The sequence below is a fragment of the Penicillium paradoxum genome (genome assembly GCF_028828445.1).
Source record: "Penicillium paradoxum strain IBT 22861 chromosome Unknown utg000003l_segment0_segment0, whole genome shotgun sequence".
Lineage (NCBI taxonomy): Eukaryota > Fungi > Ascomycota > Eurotiomycetes > Eurotiales > Aspergillaceae > Penicillium > Penicillium paradoxum.
The window spans coordinates 1,033,052-1,047,958 of record NW_026643181.1 but is presented as its reverse complement, the minus strand read 5'-3'; the positions used below and the strand labels follow the sequence as shown (position 1 = coordinate 1,047,958).

Below are 14,907 nucleotides of genomic sequence, written 5' to 3'. Positions count from 1 at the left end.
ATAACACGAAATGGTATTGTGCACGGAGTATTGCGTACTCTGTTCTCCGTATTGTGCCTGTGATTACTTTCAGACTCTCAAGGGCTGCATCCAGCACAACTTCCTGTCCACAAGTACCCCAGGACTAGGCCTCAAATCGTGTGTAGCCATCAAGTTCCTTCACCTGGGGGACATCTTCAATCTGTATCTTCTCCACATTCATCGCCAAACTCATTCTCCCAAAGCCTTTTGGTAGTTCAGCGGCACTCCTAAACCTCAACACCCACGCACCCACTTCATTCGTCGGCCAACCAAACACCAGCACCTTTTCTTCTTCCTCCGTAATCTCCCTCATGCCTATCAGCACATCGATCCAGTCCGCTTTACTCGGTTATAACTTCGCACCAGTCTGTCACAAGAGATTACAGAGCTGGTCTTCTTCGTCGGCACAGGGTGAGCGCTGCGACGCTTCAGTCTGGTGTAGGCTGCGTTTGCGTGCTTGAATCGTTGCCATAGCTCAAACTTTTGCTACTATCAGAGAAGAGGAGCTCGGAGGAAAGATCAAAAGGACGCAGCTGGCGGACAGCATCGAGTACAAGCCAATGCTTCTATCCTGCCACTGAGGGGTGGCTCCATTTGGGTTGGTTTAGATTGTGATGCGATGAAGGTTGTGCAGATCAGGAGCAAAGATGCTCTATCGGAATCAATTCCCGCACGATCCACTCCCTAAACGAGGACTTAAAGCCGATTTCCATGGAGCCCACATGGTCAACATAGCAAGCCGGGTTCCCTGAGAAATTACAATCATCATTCCTTTGCACATTCGAACACATACGGCAACTCCTTTTCAGGGATATATGTCAGACTCCTCGATACAAGCTCGATTCCACCTTCAACGCTCCTCGGAGACACACACCAAAAACATAACTATTCAAGCCAAATAGTTCCGCCGATTCATCGGACTCGTTTTGGCAGCCAAGTCTCGTCGCTCACTGTTGCCAAGCCGCTCTATTCTCGTGTGCAAAAAGATCCAGTGACCGGGGGTCCGGCCCGTAACCTCTTGCACAGTAGCGTTCATGCGAGTTTCAAATCCTGTAGATGCCGCGGTTTCCAGATTCGTCAAGAACCGAGCATAGTACTCAGAGACCCCAGCACCGACCAAGCTTTCGTAGCGTTCGTCGCCGGTCAGCTTCACGTGCTCAATGCGACGACCCAGTGCGGCAGACAGTTTCTCAGCCACCTCATCATAGGTGAGCAACTCGGGTCCCAGCACACGGTGGTCGCAATTGTGTGATTTCGGGTCGGTGATTGCCCGGAATGCGACCGCAGCGATATCAATGGCGCTCACGAAGGGGATTTTACCGTCACCACACGCCGTGAAGATCTTGTCCATATCGCGAATAACAGTACTCGGGGCCCCGTCGGAAAGATTTTCTATAGGCCAAGATAATTCCATGATCAGTTAGTGCACCAAAGACACGGGACTCCAAGCCAGGCACGCACCCATAAACCAGCTGGGCCGGAGGACGCAGTAGTCGACTCCAGTATCTAGGAAGTGTTGCCACACCATCCCCATTCCCGGCTTTGATGGCTCAGCGGAGCTACCCGCCACCAACACAAACCTCCTCACGCCGTGCTCCGTTCGCGCAAAGTCAATGAACTCGTTCATAGGCTTCCAAGGCTCGGCGACCAGTGGCTCCATAAGATAGATCGCGGTAATGGTCCCGCCACCCGCAAAGTGGGACTGGAAGGGTTCTTTCCAGGTAGACTGGTCCAGCCAGTCGAATTTGACAGCAGGCATACCGGAGGGTGCGGCGGCGGCCCCACGACGGGAGGCTAGCAGGAAGGGAATATTCTCATTTTGAAGGAAGCGGGCCAGGCGCACCGAGGTCTTACCTGTGCCACCAGTGAGAAGGACGGGCATCTCTCCTGCGTACTTGTGTAGATTGGGGCTTAGCAGAGAGAAAGGCAAGAGTGGGAGACGCAGGATTCTAACTAACAGAACACACCTATAGTAGGTCGACCGGCCACAAAATATAAATAATCAAACTAACCAATACCCTCTCACGGTTATAGGACTTAAGCTTAGCCTAAATCCGGCTTGACCGCATCCCCGATGCTCATTATTTCCGGAACAACAAAGCAACATGAGCTTGAGAGATGTTGATTGCTCGGATCCCGAGAACCGAACTAGGAGATGAAGCCTAAGTCCGATCACACGTCTTAATTGGAGACTCCCCCATGTTCAATCAGGAGAAAAGGAAGAGACAGGCTAGCGCTCTTTGTCTTGTACAGTCCAGTCCAGCCCGATATGATCGTTACCCCTCGATTCCACCTTCTAGAGCTCGGCGATCAGTGGTGCCCCGTATGGCTCCGCGAATACTCCCACATGGCGCGCATCCAGATGTGGAAAACAAAGTCTGGGGACAAGGAGTCTCTAGCTGTGTAATCCTACGATCTGTTGTTTAACAATCTCCCCAACTTGGCCTCCTACATCCTTTACAAAGCCATGGAGCCGCTACCATTGGTGATGCCTTCCTTCACAGCCCATATTATAACTACAATATGAGGGCCCATGGATTGACGCTGAAAGTGACCGCTTTTGAGGCCAAAAACGGCTGCCCTGTAGCACCACTATAGTCTATTCTGCACCCGCCTAGCACTTTTAGTCATCCTGCGATCTTGATGTTGACGCTCGGCTTATATAGTTGCTCTCCCCGTTTCTACTGATTGCCAGTCAGATCAGATCAAAAAGAAAAGAATGCATTCCACAACAATGCCACCAAAGCCTCACAATATCTTTTCGAAGAGATCCTTGTCTCCGCCTTCTGGCTGATTCCTCCTCTCAACTTTCCAGATGATCACAGCATGGGCAGTGACAGATCTTACTTAGTAGAGCGCGTACTGGGATGACAATAAAGCGAGGAACTTCTAAACCGCACTAGTCATTCAACCACGGATCCTGAAGTAGATCCTTCGCTGTCTTCCTGTCTTCAGGCCTCCACTGAAGCATCCCTCTCATGAAATTCATGAACATTTCCTTGTTTGTTCCCTCAAGGAACTTTTCCGAGAGCTCCAAACTGGCCCCTGTCGGGATTTCTATATCTTGCTTCCATCTACCTATAAGGTTGACTTTGTAAGCCTTTGCGAAGTGCATTGAGCGAGAAAAGGATACTTACCCTCGCTGGTGAAGAATTCATGGCTTCGTTTTCCACGCCGGAGCATATCTAAAGGGGGTGGCCCGAGAATACCTATGACTTCTGCAAGATGCGCCCGGGTCGAATACCCTTTACCATCAGGGTCATTTCCATAGAAAAGGTGTTTCCCCTCAAACAAATCCCACACCTATCATTCCTGAGCTTAGTCCATGATACTGAAGTCTGAGAGTAAATGGGTAAAACATACCATAACACCAACATTCCATATGTCAACCGGATAGCTCCAATCAGTCTTAAGCATTACCTCCGGCGACCTATAGACATTTGGCTGTGCATCGTGATTCCTCCTCTCATCCCCTCGTACCGCAGAGCCGAAATCACTTAGAACTGCTCGGCCAAACACCTTCGGTAAGTCGAAGCGTCGTGAAGCATATACCGGTAATCCATTGACGATTTTGCGGGGTGAAGGGCTTTTTAACTCAGCCTGGGTAAAGCTTTCAAGGATAGACCTGTCTTCTATTTCTTGGAGAATATTATCGCTTTTAATATCTATAAAGATATAGGTTAGGGTAACGTGTAAACCTAATAGAGCCTAATAGACATATATTACCTGTGTGGATAAGCTTGCATTCAGTGTGTAGGTAGTCAAGTGCAAGAAAGATTTGCATAAGACCAGATTTGACGAGATCTTCAGTAAATCGATGGCTGGGATTACGATACAGAAGGTCCCTAAAGCTCTCCCACATCGTGCTCTGAACAAGACACGGATGGTCACCGCTCGAAGAGGGGATCGTGAAGATATCTAGGGCTTTTCTTATATGAGCATGGCCAGGGTGCCATGAACTCCCTTGGTTTAGTTGCTTGTAGATCTGAAACTCTTCCTGATTCTCTTCGTCACGAGTGTAGATTTTGAGTGTCACATATCGATGGCCTCTGTTGTTTCGGTGGGTCAGTGTTTAAGCAAGATAAGTACCTAGCTACATCTGCCCTGACTTACTCAAGATCACGGGCGAGCCATACGGTAGAAGTAGTCCCAAAACCAAGTTTACCAACAATCTGGTATCTGGAACTAAGCACGTCGCCGATATTAGCAGGATAATACTTTCCCTGCTTGAACTGCTCAAACCGTTCCTCGTCAAGCACCTCCGAGGGAGAGACAGTTTCGAAGCCGCTAGTAGGAAAACGTATAGGAAGCCAGGGAGGCCTTCGAAGCGCATTCGAGGCCCATCTCATGATGTTAGCCATGTTTTATATGTAGAAGGAGAAGAGGCTGGTTTCGTTAAGGTGAGACAGGAAGGATGTAGAATGAAGGTAATGAGAATTTGACAAGTTACATGTAGTTGCACCTGCGCAAATGAGAATGATGACTCATCCTCCGGGCTGAAATTATCCAAGCGGTTGTAGTAGGCTACTGTTTTTGACTCAACGGAAGATCAAAGCGCGGAGCGCTAAAGAGCCTGTCGATAGCCGCCGAGGCTAAATAAGATTCATGTTATAGGAAGGGAAAGTCTCCAGGGGAGAGAAGGGGGGAGAGGGAGAGAGAGAGAGCAGCGGAGACGAGTCTTTTGTGTCGGGAGTATTGAAGGGCGGTTGCGTGGCGATGTATTGGGGCGCTAAACTTAACAGCAAAACTAACCCGATACAGTAATTCACAGATCCGCCATTTGCAACAAGAACTGAAAACATCCTACTGTCATTGAGTAGACCACCTAGGCTCGGTAAAGCCCTGGAGTCCTACCTAAGGAAACCGACTTAGTAAGCTCTTTAGTCGGCCCCGGGGCCTTTTCTACTCATTTTCACCGAGTATCTTGAAGAATTTGAAGAAAAGGCTCTTGTCTTGGAGTTTATCCATAAGGAGTTAGAGCAGGATGCTGTATATGCTTTGTATTCACAGACTAATCGCTACTTACATGTAGATAAGTAACTAATCCATGTTTGTGGCTACATCAAACGAAGCTTTCAATGCCATCCCAGTCATATTTTGGCCTTGTCCTTCAGACCTTTACTTCCCTCTCGGTTCATAATCCCTGATTGTGAGGAAACTCTGGGGACACTCATTCATAAATTTAGAAATACTTCTATAGATACCAGAGAAAAAAGGTCTTTATACGGTCACTCGTCCAAGACATTTTCTTTTTAGTTGTACAATTAGTCTTTGTAGAACTAATCAGTGTGCCATAAAAGGCAAACTGGCTCGCCCAGCACTTCTACACAGTGATCTAGTTCAGCTAAGCGTACTATATATCAGGCTGTAGGTGGTGGAACACCAAGGTTTCAGCTCAATCAATAGCCAAATACTTGTGACTATTCACATCAATCCCAGGGTTCTTCCTAGTCCTCGCCTCTGATGGTTTGGCATTTCCTCAAAATAATCCATGATAATATCAATTTAATCATGATATCGTTGTCCTACCGGTTCATTGTACTCCCAGCCAGGCATTATTGTGTCCCCTTATTAGTACATCGCCCCAATGAGATAATCCTTCTCCAAACCTCAGCCCTAAGCTCGGGGTGTACATAAGCCAGACAGAATCAAAACCTTTACCCAAGTCATAGCTATCCGTTACACTAGATCTCAACCAAGGTCTATAAAGACATCCAAACTCCCGAGGACATAGCCACAATCCCCTCACCTTCCAAAGTCATCCGACCATTACTCACAATTCAAATCTCAAGATGTGTCCCAAGACCCCACACGGCGATGCCCCCCAAGAGGAAACAGGCTGCAACATCATGCCTGGCGTCGCCGGCAAGCGTGTGCTGATAACGGGCTGCGCCTCCGGAATCGGCAAAGCCACCGCCGAAGTCTTCGCCGCGCACAGCGTGCAGATGGTGATATCTGACATCCAAGACGAAGCCGGCCAGGCTGTCGCAGAGCAGATCCTCAAGGACATCCCCAATGCCAAGGTCAAGTACCAGCACCTCGATGTGACCGTCCGATCTGAATGCAATGCTGTCGTTGAAGCTGCAGTCCGCTTCCTCGGTGGTCTAGATACTCTCATCCACGCAGCGGGTCATATCCACCAAGACGCTGCAGAGAGTATTGACGAAGTTGAATTGGACCGTATGTTGGACGTTAACGTCAAGGGAACTGTCTTCATGAACCAGGCTGTCTTCCCCTATATGAAGACCAAAGGTGGTACGATCCTGAATTTCGGGTCTGATCTTGCGTCGGAACCGCTACCACGTTTGGCTCATTATGCTGCGTCGAAGGGGGCGGTGCAAAGCTTTACTAGGGCTATTGCGCGTGAGTGGGGCAAGTATGGGATTCGGGTTAATGTGGTTCTGGCGGCTGTTTGGACGCCCATGATGGATGCTTATCGTGGGAATTTCGAGGATGAGCATGTTTCTGGTCACGATGCTTTTCTGAAAGATCGGGTTTGTCTTGGGGAGATGTTTGGGGATGCAGAAATTGATTTGGTTCCTATTCTGGCCTTTTTCGTTTCTGATGCAGCCCGCTGGATCACGGGTCAGTTGGTGCCTATTAACGGTGGCCTGTCAATGGTGCACTAATTGTGGGCTCAAAAGAGATCATGTTGAAGAATCAATGGGGGCATGGGTGACAGGCTTCGGTTGTGACTTTGTTTTCTTTCTTTTTGAGAGTGGCATCCAATGCGTTATGATCTGCAGGCATCATCAGGCATCAATATTTCCTAATCCAGAACGTTTGTTCCCATATAGTTCACTTGAGAGGCTGTCTCCACGAAACTCCCGGTGGGTAGACCAGCCGTTAGCTGCTTCGTTTTCTGTATTCAAGGTGGCGGTTTGGAGCAGATTACTGAATTGGGCCGTATCGGAATGACCAACTGTGTGCGTTCGATATGCAGTTCTGGGGTTTCGCTTTCTTTTTTTTGATCTGCTCTTTAGCTTTCAACGTCATCTTGTCTTGGGTACTCACTAGACGAGCTTCAGAATTGACGCTCTATCGTTGTCATTTCACTCACACAATTCAGTAATCCACATGCCACTACTCCCTCTGGGGTTGACTCCAAAGATGACGACAGCCTCATCGCAGACAGATCACCTTTTCCTTAATCCCTACACAGCATGCCCGTCTCTCCTCGTTGTGGATTCCATTAGATATATACATAATTTAGGGATGTCTGTACCTATATGTAGGCAGTTGCTCTCTCACCGTGTTGCGTAAGACTCGTTGATATCACCTGAAGTCCACGGATAGACGTACCTTCCATGGTTGGAATTCTGAGTTGTTCCTTCCTGTTTGGGAAGGAACTCGTCGCCCACCCTGCTGACCCTCGTCGCCTTCAGCCTTCCCCAGGATATAAATACCCTCTCCTCCCCCCAGTTTCTTCTTCTTCTTTTCTTTCTTCTCCACTCCCCTTCCCCCTCCACCCCGTTTTGCATGTATTCCCGTCCCCCTTCCTTTCCTTTCCCATCTTTCTGCCCCACTCCTTATTCGCTGTGCTGTCATATATTTGCCTGGGCCCTCTTCGGAGGATTTCACCTTTCTTCCCCTTGGGACTCTGTTGCGCTCTGGGTAAGGTAAGACACGAAGCATGCCAGGGAGCAAACGAGCTGTGCAAGTGCCACACGTTCAACACGTGGGGTAGACACTCCCTCGGCCGCTGCGGATACAGCTCGTCCTGCCCACAGTAGCCGTTGCTCCCCTCCAAACCCTGACCCCATTCCTTCCTTACACCTTGAATTGGGGAGTCTTACCCAGTTGCATGGGGCCTGTATGCAACACCTGAGCATGACTTGCACCTCTACGTGGTGTTCAGGATGAGTAGCCTTCATGGTGAAACCAAGCAAGTCGCTTAGTTAGTTTTGATAATCAATATCTTTCTCTTGACACACTGCCTGTATGCTTTTATAGGTGCCGCGTATGTCTCCCTTGATCTGCGGGCTATAGCAGCCGTGATTGATCGAATCGGGGTTACGATCATGGGCTACCACTACCACATTGTTGAACCTTGCAGCTATGAGATATCTCCATGCCTTTGCGTAATCAAAGACGTGCTTTGTTGGCTGGAAGGTAGCCAATGTGGCTGTTCTCAAGACAATTTTAACTCAAGGCCTGTTGAAAGCATTTGCGTTATATGGAGTGCATGAAAGAGGACCGGAATCTTAATGCAATGCTAAAATCCATCATACTATGGTATGGGTGGTTGCAGGACAGGTCCTTCACTCACAATGAGAATGTATTGGCTCACAATGACAGGCAATTAAAAAGCAAGACTGGGCACTAGAAGACGATGTTTAACATCCTAGAATCCCGTCTATTATTTCAATGTCTCCCTCCGAGTTCATTGTTCCCAAGATTCAGCTATGGCAGCAGTGACGTGCAACATCATAGCGACACCGGGCTCACCACATATTGAAATAACTACAACCTACGAGGTCAGTTACAACTACGAATACCAAAGTGGAGAAACATCTTAGAAATTAGAGCATATTGCATTTGAGACAGCTTGAAAAGCTGCACCTGTACAGAGGCCGCGAGGCCAAAAAAAAAAGGCCTGCCTAGGGGTATCCGGCCTGGAAAACGCCCCGAGAATACAGATAACGATCCTTTTTCCGGTCCTTGTTCCCCCATTCCCATTTCTCCGACCGAAAAAAAGCAGACCAGCATGAAGAAATTAGAACAAATGACGTAAACGTAAAATCAGAGGCGCTGGTAAAACTCCATGTGGGTAGTCCCGGACCGCGTGTCATACATAGCCGTTTTTTTTGTGCCTTTCTCGAAAGGGAGAAATAGCGAAAACAAAGAAACGCGCCGCCCAGGAATAAAGGTGATAAGTAAGGCAAAATAATAATAGTAGGGTATTCACAGGTTGCGAGGATGGCTTAAAATGAAGAAGATGCAAGTAGAAGTAGAACAGTGGCCAAAATGTGTGGGGAAAAATGACAACATTGGGCCGGGAATGAGAAGAGGTCATCAGTCATTAGGTTGTGAAGGATGTAAGAGGTGTTGATGTGGGTGATGATGGTTTACCCATGAGTAGGGACGGATTTAGCCTTAGACGGGTGAGTCCATGAGAGGAAGTCGAACTTGTCCTTAGCATTGTCGAGGATGGAATTGTTGGACTCGGACTGAGGTGGGAGAGTGGGTGGAGCACGGGAGATTTCTCGGGGCTCAAGCACCAGAGAGCGGCGGTAGAAGGTTTGGTTGGTTGGTTCACCGTTGGAGCGCACACGAACGAGCTCATTTTGCATCCAGGCCTGGAGCTCGGCTACTTCGGTCAGGCGGTAGGGAATTTGGAATCGCTGGAGCTCGCTGATGATACGGGCTGTCTTCACGTGCTTATCGAAGTTGATCACGGTCATTTCACTTTCATCGGTGGATAGGGTGCGGACAGACTGGTTTCCATGGTCGACGAAGGTGAGATCAGTGAGGTAGGTACCAACGAATGGAAGACATGGGGGCACGTGGTTCTGAAGGCGCTGGCGGAGAACTGCGTAGTTTCGGGAGACGTCCACGATGCTGCGAAGCTGCTCGAGGGTTGTCTTGGTCTTCTGGGAGACGATATCCCAGGTCTTCTTCAGTCGGGAGATCATAGACGAGTCCAATGAGCAGATAATAGCCATGAGCGAATCGTAGTTGTTCAGTTCCAGGCATCTGTTCGCAATTTTGATCCAATGCTTGATCGTAGCGGCACGCTTCTTGGGCTCCTCGAGGTACAAGATGGAGTCAGCGACAAGGTTGGCAAGATCGGTGGACAGAGTCGACATGGCTCGGACATTGACAGCGATCGAACCTGTCGGTCTGGTCCATTGCGTCTCCAGGAGTTCCTCGGGGAGGATTGAGCAGAAAATGCGTGACTCTTTAATTGTCAACTGACGGGCCAGTTCAAGCGGGTCAAAATCCAGAAGAGTGATTGCGGCGTCGCCATTCTTCCATTGCTTCAGCAAGTTGAGCTCCTTCTTACCAAGGATAGGTGGTGGTAACGGTGTGCTGGGGTCAATGTATTGAGCGATGGATGTGTTGGTCTTTCCCATGGAAGAGACCAGACGAGGCACAAGGGGGCCACCGACTGCAGAAACCTTCTCAGCCAACTCGATCAGACGCCTGCCAGCAGCGGGGAGATCAGCCGAAAGCCTTGTTTTCGCAAAGTTGAGCATGAACTTCAGCGCAGTATTGTCACGATCATGGCGCCAGTGGGACTCGAGCCAACCCTTGAAGATGTTGTACACACGCAGGCGGACAGGTCCAGCTGCGTGAGGTGTGTCGCCGATGTACTCGAAACGTTCGGCGAGAGACTCGGCAAACTCCAGAGGTGTTGCGAAGAGGCGGAAGGTGAGGTAGAAGGTTGAAACGAACATAGCATCCGGGGTGGATTGGTGAGCGGTAAGCTTTTCAATGAGAGCACGGAGACTGCCACCCATCACTGAGCCTTCCTTGTAAATGAGTTCATGTGCGTAGGTCCTCTCCAGGACGTTAGCCTCGGTCTCCTCATTCTCCTCGGCGAGGGTGGAGTAGCTCAGGCTTTCCTTCAGTGAGGGGACTTTGAAGCTACCCGGGAAACTGCCCCCAATGTCAGGAGAAGCAACCAGGGTCGAGGTCTGTGAGAAGCCGCTCATCTCGGAGTCACGTGTGTGGCTGTTGTAGGTGAAGCTGCTACCGTTGCTAGTGACTCCACGGCCGAACGACTCACTTCCGTCGGATTTCGGATGGCTTTCACGATAAGAATCGACGGTAGAGAAAGATGAAATGCCTTCCAGGTGTGTAGGGAGGATGGCTGAATTGGGAAGGGAAGATAGGGCAGACATGTTGACAGAAGAAGTTGAAAGGTGAGATTGGAAAGAGGAGGGAGTTGTGGCGTCGGTGAGAGCAGGGGTAGGGGGAGAGTAGGTGGTATGGGTGGTGGGAATCAGGATAGGTGGTGGGGGGAGACGAAGTGAGATCTCCTGTCGCTCTTCCGCTGAGGTCTCGGATTTTTCTTGTGGAGGGGCAGTTGCAGACAGATCCTGAGCCTTAGGTTCATGGTCTTCAGAGTCGAGCTCAATGTCACCAATTTGCTCAAGCACCTGGCGAGCCTTTGCCAAACAATTCCCGGCTGCTCTGACACAGTCCGTTGCGGCGTGTACAAGGCGCTTACCCTCGTCTGGCATGAATACTAAGTCATCATCTGGTAGCTGTGCGGGATGGAACACCTCTCGTGCAGCGTGAACCAGCTCGGATAGCTTCTCGCACATGGTGTATCGCGCCTGATCGAGGAGTACGCTCCGCTGGGTATCATGCTCGCATACTGCTTCGACTACATTCAGCAAACCCCGGCAAGACTGGACAGCCTGCTGGGTGGTGGCAACCAGCTCCGTTGAGGATCTCGACTGCATGTGAAGCCCCAGGAACGAACCTAGCACGCCGAGAAACGCGTCATATGTCACTCCCAGGCGTTCAGATGCCAGGTTCTGAGCCCGAATGGCAGCAGAAGGGCCGGAAAGAGACATTCGGTGGGACACAGAAACTCGTTTAGTCGCGACAGATACTGGTCTGGGCTGATCAGCGGATTCAGTGCGCATAGATGCCCGACTCATATCCATGCGACTATGATTCATCTGTCGTGACTCCATTCGTGATTCCAACATTCGTGATTCGGCTCGGTCACCGGTCTCGGATATACTGAAGCTCGCGGATGCAGGGGTAGGCGGCATATCATGATGGGCTTGGCTTTCGCTGGCCGCATCCAACTGGGCGATAGTCCTGCTCAATCCCACTTCTTCATTCCATATATCGAGGAATCGGACACCGCGAGTGACAATCTTAAAAGCCTTCAGCAGCATCTCATCCAAAATGGCCTCAACTTCATCTTCTGACGGGATCCCATTGGCGACCTCCTGGAACTTCTTCGCAGTTTTCACCAGCGAAGACAGATCAGATAGTAAGGCCTTCCGGATCCTCCGCAGCCCCTCAAATCTTCTTATCAAGATCGATTCTCGAGTCAGACATTCTGATTTTTCCTGCGCAATTATAAGCCCTGTGGTTTTCTCATGGATCCCACAATTCTCGTTGGCACTTACCAGCAGAAACCGAACTCCGGCGATAGGGCCCCTCATCAAGTCTTGGTTTCCAAAGTCCCTTAATGATGAGCCACATCCTCCTCGAATGATATCCCAGAAATCAGTCAAGGCCTTCAACAAAGGACGCATCGCCAATTGGTCATACGCCTCGCAATAATTCGTGGGTAGCCAGCCTCGCTCGCCGGAATCTAAAAGTGTACCATCGGCCCAGCCATTGGTGTGAACGGAATGGACCAAAACGATGTCTCCCTGGTCCAAGGGAAGTGTAACGGTCGACGGAGAGACATTGCCGGCCGGGTGAAAAGGATAGAAAGCTCGCAAATAGTTGTGAAAAACAGGCCTCGGAGCTTCCACTTGCTCCATGGTTGCGCCCTGAGTTCCGTGTGGTGTTAACGGAGGGGTCATCTCTGACGAACCCCAGGCTGTATTTATTCGACTCTGTAGACGCTTGGTGTCGTTGGTCGATTGGGGTAAATTTGAATTGGATTTCGATATCTTTAGCGGAGGGATGTGTGGCTTCATTGATTCCATCTCTTTCGCGGATATAGTCTTCTCCAAGCCACTGAGGTCACGGACCGACGGCAATTATTCGAAAGATGCAATGGACATCGTTTGGCTCCAACCGAAAGACAGGTATATCGAACAGAAGTGGCGTGAGTTCACCCCGGTAGAAATCAAGGATAGAGGGGAAAGGATCGGATCGCCAGAGGCTGGGGTAGATCCTACAACAATCTAGGTCAATTGGCGCTGGTCAAGGACAGTATAGACGGGATTGTCTGGAATGCGCAATTCAAGGAGCGGAGGGAATGGCTTGGAATGCCAGGAGAGGGGAAGGATTTAGGAACCTTTGAACATACGATATTAACAAGTACCCAAAACTATAGACAGCACCAAACAGATTGCCCTTCAAGGAGTTCGGAACATCCAAGCACCCGGATGACCAGTCGTATGAGGCACGCCCAAGGGATGTAGGTAATAACGCAATGCCTATGAAGGGAGAGTTGCGATGATCGCAGCAAGGACCACAATTGTCACCGTGACGAAATAGGGTTTCGCTATCGAGGTCACGCAAGGGCGGAAGGGATATAACGCTAAGTATAGCTCAATTGCCCGCAATCTTGTGAAGTTCGTATGTTGTAGTCGAAAGATCAGAAGAAACGGCGCAACGAAAGGGGAGAGCGAGGGAATTAAGTGGAATAATAGCTGAGTTCAAACGCCTTGAATCTCTCTCTCTTCTGGGACTCGATCGGGACGATCAACGCTCCACTGTGTATGGGGCCCGTATCGCGATGATATAATGTGACGGGTACCATACGTTATTTATCATTTCTGTTTTTGGTCTTGGGGTTCTTTATTTGTCGTTTTGGGGCTTTTTGTGTTTTGTTTTTTTTGTTTTTTGTTTTTGTTTTTTTTGGGGGCTTTTGATCGTTTCTTTTTCGGTGCAGGGCATCTTTTCTTTTTTTCGGATCTTATAGTAAGGTTGTTTTATCTTTGACGCTGCGTTCGTGCCTCCTGCATAAAAGCAACCGGACGGTTGAGATGACCTTGGAAAATCCGTTGGCAATCGTGGTCGACCAAAAGAAAGGGGAAAAAGAGCCACCTCCTTTCCCCGAGAAGTTGGGCCGAAGGAGGTACACTGTGTAGAGTACGGCATAGTACAATACGGCACCTGCCACTAGTACCGAGACACAAGGTTCCTTGGCCACCACTGAATAGGCTAAAAGGTACATCTCATCGAGGTACTCTCCAAACTCCGGTCTAGCACATCCACCTTGCATCTGCCGAACGCAATTCCAGACGCAAATCTCCAAACGCATTAAATCCTCCAGTTTAATTTGTTTACAAATGAATCCCACGCCGACATCACACCAATCATATCGCCACCATGGAACAAATCCTGTGGGGTTAATCAGGCAATGTCTTAATGCATTGACCGTGTGCTTAAGCCTGCAGGGGGGGGCAGACATGATCAGTCATTTAAAACGTGAGGGCCAAAATTAAAAAAAAGGGACCTTTTGCCTGTCAATATCTCTCCGGGGATCGACAGCGCAGCGGCCCCCAAAGTGACAGCAGCCCAAAATCGTTGTGATTTTCCATGGCCGTTGGGGTTTCAATTGCTCGCCTGTGATTGCAGTTTGATGATTCTCCCTCGGTACTCCATACCTCACGTTCCCAAAAAATTAAAAATTAAAGACCCGAAATCTCAAATCCCTGCACATCCCCCCCCGTGCACACCCCGGTCCCCATTGACAACGAGACCAGTCTATACTCCGTACGGAGTACCTACTCCGTACCCAGATTGCCCCTTCTGTGCCTTTCTTTTCGCCCCCTCCCGCGTGGGGCGAGAATCAAAGGGACAACCCTTGGAACCTTGGAAGCTCGGATTGGCAAACAGGATCCACAAACGTGGAGCTGTCGCCGAAAACTCGAACAAACACGTTGGTTGCATATCTCGTACATATGTCGTAGTGAGCCATACTTGATCCTGCTCGGATTCAAGCCGAAGGGAAACATGACCCAGACCCGCTGTCTAAGACCCTCTGGAATGATAATAGATGCGAGGGGAAAATGCGGGAGTTCCTTGCCGAATGAAATTTCAAGACTCTAGATGTGCCTCGTACTTTTGTTCAATATAGAGAATCTGACTTGAAAATCAAGGTATGCACGAGGTACGGAGTACGGAGTACTCCGTACACACACCCTTACAACGTGCACCGTTGTAAGGAGTATATGCTTTATGAACACATCAATTGCCCTAGGTGGATGTGCAATGCATTTGATCAGCAAA

The 14,907-nt window shown here is 49.5% G+C and overlaps 4 protein-coding genes across 4 annotated transcripts; 1 reads left to right on the top strand and 3 right to left on the bottom strand.

Moving 5' to 3' along the window:
• Nucleotides 1-124: 124 nt before the first annotated feature.
• Nucleotides 125-1,903, bottom strand: N7457_002286 (uncharacterized protein; the record flags this gene model as incomplete). The annotated part of the gene is made up of 4 exons (XM_057173332.1): nucleotides 125-360; nucleotides 406-477; nucleotides 973-1,413; nucleotides 1,483-1,903. The coding sequence occupies 4 exons, from the start codon at nucleotides 1,901-1,903 to the stop codon at nucleotides 125-127; spliced, it is 1,170 nt and encodes a 389-aa protein (XP_057033483.1).
• Nucleotides 1,904-2,920: 1,017 nt separating this feature from the next.
• On the bottom strand, nucleotides 2,921-4,382 carry N7457_002285 (protein kinase domain protein; the record flags this gene model as incomplete). Its single annotated transcript, XM_057173331.1, has 5 exons — nucleotides 2,921-3,099; nucleotides 3,159-3,324; nucleotides 3,385-3,686; nucleotides 3,748-4,070; nucleotides 4,135-4,382. The coding sequence occupies 5 exons, from the start codon at nucleotides 4,380-4,382 to the stop codon at nucleotides 2,921-2,923; spliced, it is 1,218 nt and encodes a 405-aa protein (XP_057033482.1).
• Nucleotides 4,383-5,813: 1,431 nt separating this feature from the next.
• On the top strand, nucleotides 5,814-6,650 carry N7457_002284 (SDR family NAD(P)-dependent oxidoreductase; the record flags this gene model as incomplete). Its single annotated transcript, XM_057173330.1, has 1 exon — nucleotides 5,814-6,650. One exon carries the CDS (start codon nucleotides 5,814-5,816, stop codon nucleotides 6,648-6,650), a length of 837 nt encoding a protein of 278 aa, XP_057033481.1.
• Nucleotides 6,651-9,089: 2,439 nt separating this feature from the next.
• On the bottom strand, nucleotides 9,090-12,524 carry N7457_002283 (guanine nucleotide exchange factor; the record flags this gene model as incomplete). Its single annotated transcript, XM_057173329.1, has 1 exon — nucleotides 9,090-12,524. The coding sequence occupies one exon, from the start codon at nucleotides 12,522-12,524 to the stop codon at nucleotides 9,090-9,092; it is 3,435 nt and encodes a 1,144-aa protein (XP_057033480.1).
• Between the last annotated feature and the right edge of the window lie 2,383 nt (nucleotides 12,525-14,907).